Raw genomic sequence first — 8,699 nt, 5'->3', positions numbered from 1 at the left:
AGGGAAATTTGAGACACGACCATGAAAGTTCTTATACAAACTTACTTGGTTAGCACAAACTACTCGAATCAAGTGAAAAGTAGGTGTGTATAACACATTTAGGCTCCGTTTGTTACATTGGAAAACATCAGGATGTGCAAACTGAGTATTTATCGTAGGAAAGAAAATCATCATTGTAAAATGTGAAATCAAATTTAGATGTTTGGTAAGAATTTAAGAAAAGTAGGAGAGTGCCTTTTAAAAGGATGTGATAACAGGATTTTTTGGGTGCAAAACAGAGATTTTGGTTTTTTTATCCAGATCCTAGATTTCCGGGAAGAAAATCCAAAATTCCCCCCCAAAATCGAGAGAGAGAGAGAGATAGAGATAATTGAGAGTTTATAGAAGATTCAGTTGAGAAGGCCTCCAATTACAGGGAGTTTCTTTGTTCAAGAATGGAGGACATAAGTTGTTGCAGGGAAATACTTCGTTGATGCTGGTGTTAGTCACTGGTAGGACCTCGCCATTAACTTTTCCAATGATCATATTTGAAAAATAAGAATTTGAACTTTTCTTTGCTCCACTCTGTAAAGTTTGTGGTTTGCTATAGCCATTTATTCTCTTTGATGTTCTATTCAAATCTGGCGCAGGAATCCAAACTTCGTTGGCTCTGTATATTTGAATGGTCAAGAATAGATGTAATTTTTTAATTTATGTGGATGATTTTATTGTATTTCAAACTGTCTTGTATTCTGATCTTTCTTCAACTTGAAGGAAACTACTAGCTACTTCAGTAGCAAGATGGCAGTGAGAACCTATGAAATTGGTGGGGGAGTTGGAACAGGAAGAACGATATGTTGATGGTGATATTTTAGAACTGTGAGTTTTTCAAAGTTTAGAAGGAAAAAATGAGTAGCGGGAAGACAGAGGGAGTCTGAGTAATGTGGATCGAGGAAAGAAGGGGGGGGGGGTGTAGCGGAAACACAAGCGTAATAGAGTGAAACGAACTTTCACATGTTTTTAGATGGTAAAACTTTTCACTCAATTTTCCAACATTTTTTTTTTCTTACGTGAATTCGGTTTTCCCACTCTTTTAGTTGAACCAGACAATGAAAAATTGATTTTCCAACTTGATTTTCACACATATCAAACGGACCCTTAGGTGCTTATAAAATTTTCCCACACCTAGGTTTCCATAGTATATGATAGGGCGGGTGTTTTTATAGACGTCATGAGGAACCCACAGTTATTCTGGGCGGGTGTTTTTATACACTCATAGTTTTGCCTCCTCCAACTTATTGAATAAATCCTTCTGGCTTAAACCTAGGTCGGCAGTTTTCACCAGAGAAGAAGAAGAAGAAGAAGAAGATGACAGTTGAAGATAGTAACCCAACACCATTTTCCATGTAAGCTTTCTTTTCTGTTTCCATCATATGAATCTTGTCTGCATAATATATATATATATATATATATATATATATATATATATATATATATATATTATGTCAGATTATTAAAACCCTTTCTCTGTATTAAAACTACAAGTTGTTAACCTTGTTGCTACAGGTCCTATCTTTCTCTGGCTCTGTGTGAACTATGGAACAAGTGGTTCTCCCAGGTTGGTATAATTCTTATTTGAACGAAGAACAGTGTTTTGATGATTTACTAAATATTATTATAATTTTTATTCTCAGAATCGCCTACAAGTTACCCAGCTGATGTGGCGGTTATGATTTGAAACTTCGACTAAATCTGGGTCGTTGAGAGATGAATATCTTTCAAATCATAACAGCCACATCAGCTAGCTGGGTAACTTCTTTTGTTGAAATCCTTTGTGATTTTAGTATTTCCCTTTTTCATCTGATTATCTTATCCAACGGTTGACGACAAAGCCGGCTGTTACGGGTGATTCTGGCCAAGGTGGTGCAAAGAAAAATGTAAATGGAAAATCACCGGGGACAGTGACCATGTCCGACGAAACGCGAGAGGCTCTGCCTAAGGCCCTGGAAGAACTTTTTCGTCATCAGAATGTTTGCAGGTATAAACATTTTTCTGCATCTTCCATTTCATTGACTTACTGGTGGTTTTATCAACTTCTAGTAACAATTTGAGTTTATTGTTGTTAAAATATTACCTTGTATATGAACAACTAATGATAGCATTTGAACTTCCATATCCATATAGTTATACAGAGGATATCTCATGTGCTAAATATGAAACTTAAATTGGTTCTGCAATGGTGAAGTGCATGAAGGTTTATGTTGAAAATTATGACAATTTTTTTATTGCTTATTATTATTCGATAATATATATATATATATATATATATATATATATATATATATAATATATATATATATATATATGCATATACGTATAACAAAAGAGGTGTTTTTTTATTGCAAGCAAGATGGTTTCGAAACCAAGTGCCGCATCTATATCTAAATCAGTTCAATTCATCTTTGATCGAAGGATTCATTACAAAAGCTGACTCTTTAATTCTATAGTTCTTTTTAAATTTTAGTATTTTAAGATATAGATGAAGTTAAGGGCTACCAAGTCAATCCGAACCTGAGACTGGCTCAACTCGGGCTACTCGGTCTCCTAGTCACTGATGAACTTGACTGTGAAACCGGTTAGCCTCTATCCGCTAGGCGTATTAGTCAAGTGGCACCTAATGCCTGATTAGCGAAGAGTCGGGCCTAGGCACCAATTTTTACAGCGTGACATACATCTACATATATATAATAAAACTACTTGATGGTAAGTATTTCAATCCTTTTTGTATTACAAGAGAGATAGTATGACTATAGTGGAGTAGTGTTATTTGATCATATAACTGTAAACACAAGTATATTACAAGGAAGGGGGAGAAGGATTTTCAACGCTGACATGTATTATTCATTACTCTGAGGTATATCTGCTGCTTCTATACAATATATATATGTGCTTATTCTTCTAAAAAAGTATTTTTTTTGTTTAGCCTCATAGATTATTTTTTGCTTCTGCGTGTAAGGCCACAAATACAAAAAAACAGAGTCTCAAGTATTTATCCACGATAACTCCCAATGTAATCAGTAATTTAACCTTATCTAGAAGCTGGGCTGGTAGTAATATTCTTACAAAGCTCAAATATTTGTGAATTTGTTCCAGATTGAGATCCTGTTCATTAATTTCTTCCATAAGCTGATATTTTGTATTGTTCCTCTTTGTTATTGGCAGCTTACAACTGATTCGGCAGGGTTTGAGGGATTTAGCCGTTTCTAAATCTACTCCGAAGCTGCATTCCAAAGCTGCAGTAGCTGCAGCACTTGGCGCTGATGCTCCTCCTTCTGAACTCGAGTCTATTATTAGTCAAGTTGCAGTACTCATCCATGGTGTCTATGTTTCCAAGTCATCAGAAAATCAAGAGCTCAATCCTTTGAGGTTATACTTGGATCGTGGCATCTTATTTCCCTACAACCTTTAAAATCTCTCCGGGTTTTTGTTATATTTATCTTTTATTTTCGCGACAGGAGTGTTGTCATTGACCTTTTCCGTGTGAAGGAGAGTGGTGGAAAGCTGAAGAAGGCAGAAGTAGTTGAAGCTTGCAAGATTAAACTTAAAAAGGATATTAGTGATGCGGAGTTTAAAAAGGTACATGAGAGAATTCCTTTTATGGTTCTTCATCTTCTGGTCTACGTTATTTGATAGGTTACTTATTCATTTATAGTTTTAGTCTAAGGGGAACATTTACTTCGCCACTGAACCAAAACAAGATATAAATATTATATGCATCTGAGGTTCTCTATCAAGTGCAATGCATGTTATCAGCGTACAGATATTTTTTGTGCAAGCGAACATGAGATATATGGTGTGCAAGTTATACGTTTAATAAGAAATTCCTACCTGTAGTAATATGGAAGAGAAGGAATCAAAGTCATGGGTCAGATAACTTGAAACCCCTAGTCTTGACTCTTGATATAATCATGCCTATTCTTATTGAAAGTCTCCAACGCAAGGTGTCGAAACCCTTAGACCCCATTAGCTGGGTTGAGCATATGGCTTATTTGTTGATAATTTGGGTCCTCTAGATCACTTAACTTGGAAAGCAACCTGAAACTGAGTTTGACCTCCCGTGGGCATCCCAAAAATGTCCCGGACAATATGGCTTCTGGGTTATCTGGCATTAATTGGAACCACGTGTATCTAAAGCACCTTTAACTAAGATCAATGTTGTTGTAGATGTCAGTATCTATTGACTAACCCAACCAAGGAGTGACCCTTCTTTTTTTTCACTAAAACAACGCTTATAAATGTAACAAAAAATTATTCAATAGACAAGGGTAGTTTGAATACAAGATTTGAAAGAACTCTGGAGCACGTTGCTTCCAGGCCTGCATTCTACATGTAATGGGCAAGCAAATGATGACATTCACTCATGTTTTTTCTTTTCAACAACTCTTGTTCTGGTTTTAGATAAGGGGCTAACTCAGATTTATTTGGTTTTTTGCTTTAATCTTCAGGTTATTTCTGAACTCTGTGTTTCTGTAAAAGGCAACGGCTGGGTTCTGAAAAGCGGTGATGGAAGTGCCAAATCATAGTTTTGCGGTCTTTCCGTATATAGAAAACTTATATTTGCATGTCCGAGGTAATTTCTTGCAAAAACCCTCAACATTAGCACCTTCACTGCATAATGCAGTATTTACATTTTGATTATAGTTGATGTATATTCATATGTTGAACTGTGTATTCCGTCAATTGAAAAGATATTAGTAAAAGAAAATCAAATGCAGAAAAAGAAGAAACAAGGAAAACCTTAACAAGTGTTGGCGCCGAGGCCGCACCACGCCAGGCCTAGTGCATCCCATGCCCGACACTTTGTGAAGCCTTGGTTGGCTCGGCTACCTTAATCCGAGACTTGAGTTCCAGTTAAGTCTTGGATCATAGTTGGTTTCCAGTTATACCCCTGAAGTGACTGAATTTGATGATCTTCATCAATCAATACTTTCGACCATTTGATCGTATTGCCATCTTGATCAGAAGACTTCTTCACTTCTCCCCTTCTCTACTTGACTCGTGTAGAACTGAAGGTGTAACATGACTCCTTAAATAGAAACCTGTTATGAAAAAAAGGTTCATAGGCTAAACATATCAATTTATTTGAATACATAAAATGTATTATTTTTCTTCTTTGTTTTCTACTTTTCATTTCCGAGTTCCTTTTTCATCTTTTCATTTGATCATGGAAGTGCCTTTTTTCCTGTTGGTTTTGAACTGCTAACAAATATTGTGGAATATCTGTTTTGCAGTGGTTCCGTTCTTGTACAGATTACCTGCTAACATAGGAGAGATTCAATATGCCATCACCTTAGATTCATCTTTTATCTTTAGGTAATGTTTGAAATTTGTTTTTTTGCTAAAGATATTATTGAAACTTTTTGGATTTGAAGGAATCATTTAGGTGTGAACTTAGCCTATTTTATCTAAAAGAAATTGCTTATTTTAGTATAAATTCACATATTATCGAAATAAGCTCTTGTTTATGTTTAATTGCATTTTCAGATAGATTGAGCTTAGTTTTCTTAAACCTATTTTGATGCAGCTCCATTAATATCTTTGAACAGCTACCAAACTATGGTTTCTTGTCATATTTGGTGAAAATGATCGAATGATGCAAGTAGAAAAAACCCTTTTTCAGATACCTAAAATGTAAAAGTAACTGGAAGATGAAGAGTCTCAAATCACCGGAGACTTCAGATGGTTCTTCGGAAGAATGGTATTTGCCTGTAACTAGTACAACAGATTATGGGCTGAGACAGTTTTTGTTGGGGGAATAAGAGTTGGATTTTGTTGAAGTGGTAAACTACTATTCACGTTTATATACGACAGACTCGGTTTTTAGAATCCCCCACCAATCACACTTGACTTGTTAAACCGTCACAAGAAAAGAATTAGAAAGATTCTTGCCTCTATCAGCTTCTTTCATCACCAACCACAGCCTCCATAATCAATCAACATAATGTCACACACGACTATTATGGATACCATCCTCACTTTTTTTACAACGGTCGCCTTGTTTCTTTGTGTCTACCTTGCTGAGGTTTCTCTATGTGAAACCCAGGTTGGGATTTGAGAACTTCGTCTAGGGATTCGGAAGAGAAAAGAGGTGATTTTGGGGGATTGTGGTGCTGTGGTGGTGAAAATTAGAGAGAAAACCAACTTACTGTGGCTGAGTCGTTTTGCTTGTGGCTTTTATCCATGTGTGGGCAAAGTAAAAACCAGACGTGCCCTGAATACTAATCAATTGAGAAAAGAATTGGTATAGCTTCCACTTTTTAACACCTAGGAAGGAATTCGCTTTTAACACCTACTCCCAAGCCCACTCGTATATAATTTCGTTAAAAAACAGGAGCTTTCACTGGCCTTGCACATATTTTAGACGTTCTTCTAAACGATATGGGATTCATGAATCAATGATTCTCATAACCTGTGACAAATTTAGTGATGTCATTTGGGTCGTGCAGGAATGGCCTGTGATCTCCCTGTCTTCCCCTCCTCTGGGCTCTAGTCATGCTCGCAGCTACATATCATTTTATCAACTTTTTCTACTCGTGTAAAATATATAATATGCCTACACTGGTAGGTTCTGCAATAGATTTAAAAGAAGCATCCATTTTTTATTTGATTAGTAAGTGCATGCTACCTTGATTCGGTTCTCGTTTGTGATGCCTCCATTTATCAATGTTCCGACAATGATTTATACCAAGGATGATATCGGTTAGCGAGTCACCAATGCTTTGAAAGATATAGTTGCACCTCTCTTTTCAAATAAACAATAGAATCGCGACACATAATTTGATAATGTTATTTTGATCCAATGATTTCCATGAGATTATCCAATCTACGAGAAACATAATCATATTAGTTGTTATGTTGAAAAAGATCATATATTTCTAGCTTTACTGCAATGTAGTATCATATGCTCAATTGTTTGTAATAAATTTTCGAATCCCACTTTTCGCTGAGAGAGCGTTAGGTCAACATTTTCAAAAGACAAGTTTAATGCATGAACAAATGCTTCAACTACAACAGTGCAATTTAGAGAGCTCCACGCCACGTGGACGAGATGATATTTGTAACGAAGTAATGGGTAAGAAATCTAAACAATCGTCTAATAAAAGTACAACATCAACCTGTCCGAGTGGAGTAATCAAAAGATTACGTACCATTGTTATAATTCAAGATGAAAAGATTTATACTGAGAATGAAGAAATTAATGTGTGCCAAGACAAACTTAAACAGATAGAGGATTAGAGTGAGAACTTCAAAAAGATGATTCTTAACCAAATTGGTTTGAGTGTATCTGATGGTAGGACCCCCGAGACACAAATAATTTTTTATTGAGTTTGTTATTTATACATTTTCTTTAAAATGGTTACGTAGTTGTTTCATTGCTTCTGCTTTTTTGTCTTTTAAAACTTTTGCTTTTAAATATTTAGGGTGCCTTAGTTGTTTTATTACATTAGTTAAAGATTGTATTCTTTTTGTTAGATTGACTCAATTTCATCTAAGTTTGTCTATGGATATTATTTTTATTTAGTAATATTGTGTAAGAAAATTCGTTTTGGTTGAAAAACAAGTGTAACGAGAAAATAAAATATCGTCAAGAAATATATTTTTTAATGATGAAATCATAATGTCGTAAAAAAATTGAAAGGAGTTACTTCTAGCTAAATTAACATTGAGACAATATTTTTTAGTCATAAAAATTTTTATAGCGACAAACTTACTTTGTTAATAGAAACACCCGGAGGAGTTTTTTGAGGAGAGAGAAAATCCCGATTTTCCCCTTTCCTTTCCACTGCAAACCCTAGCTTTACCTTTGAATCTTACCTAAATCATAAATCCAGCAGCAACATCACTCATAAGATACTACAAATCAACCAATCTAACCCTCTCAAAGACTAGAAACACATCATGAATCCTCAAGAAATTCATTATCATCATCATAAGACCACCAACCCACAACCAGATTAACTAACTTGGATGCTGAATACATCAAGCAGAGCAACAAATCTCGGTCATTTTAGAGGTAATCTTTCCTACCCTCCTTTCCACGAACCCTAACTCTATCGATCCATCAATCTCGCAGTTGTTTTCCTTCTAGAGTACATACATCTACAATAACTCCAAGAAATACCTACCTAAACCCTTACCATTATTCCTTAAAAAAAAAACCCTTACCATTATCATCATCCACAACAAATCTTCATCTTGTCAACTACTGCTGACATAAAAGTTATTTACGAGGCTCCCCACGAAAGCACTACAGGTAAAAGGGTTTAAGAGGTAAAACAGTAGCAGGACTATCAGTAAAGAATCTTCAAGGCGTCGTCCTTTCAGGGAAGTACTCTATTTGCTTTTGATCTTATTGACTGATCTTTTCTCCATTGCTTTTTCTTTTTCATCCTCATTGCATGTATGTTTGCTTAGACACTAATTTTCTCTCGATCTCCCCTCATATTAGACCTATGTAGTCGAATATATTATAGTATATTCAGTGGTTAGATATCTAGTCGCATCTACTGTTAGGTGGGAATTTGTTTTTAGGTTATCAGAGTCTTGCTTGATGTTAGTTAATCTAGTCTGCCCATATTTTATTTAGTAGATTTTCTAGTTTATGGGTGATTTCTAGGTTTTTTTTCCAGTTTGTCTTAATTTCTGGGTCTGTTGCTTGT

General features: G+C 35.5%; 1 protein-coding gene across 1 annotated transcript; it reads left to right on the top strand.

Annotated features, from left to right (window-relative positions):
- The first annotated feature begins 1,212 nt into the window (after positions 1 to 1,212).
- On the top strand, positions 1,213 to 5,473 carry LOC147537579 (uncharacterized). Its single transcript, XM_086639219.1, has 7 exons — positions 1,213 to 1,385; positions 1,546 to 1,597; positions 1,872 to 2,017; positions 3,202 to 3,405; positions 3,495 to 3,615; positions 4,485 to 4,609; positions 5,271 to 5,473. Exons 1-6 carry the CDS (start codon positions 1,348 to 1,350, stop codon positions 4,560 to 4,562), a joined length of 639 nt encoding a protein of 212 aa, XP_086495345.1. The 5' UTR covers positions 1,213 to 1,347; the 3' UTR covers positions 4,563 to 4,609; positions 5,271 to 5,473.
- Positions 5,474 to 8,699: the final 3,226 nt, after the last annotated feature.

Source organism: Eschscholzia californica, unplaced genomic scaffold (assembly GCF_041429995.1).
Source record: "Eschscholzia californica isolate CP2 unplaced genomic scaffold, dmEscCali1.0.p SCAF_5, whole genome shotgun sequence".
Taxonomy (NCBI): Eukaryota; Viridiplantae; Streptophyta; class Magnoliopsida; order Ranunculales; family Papaveraceae; genus Eschscholzia; species Eschscholzia californica.
This window is presented reverse-complemented; position numbering and strand designations above follow the sequence as displayed.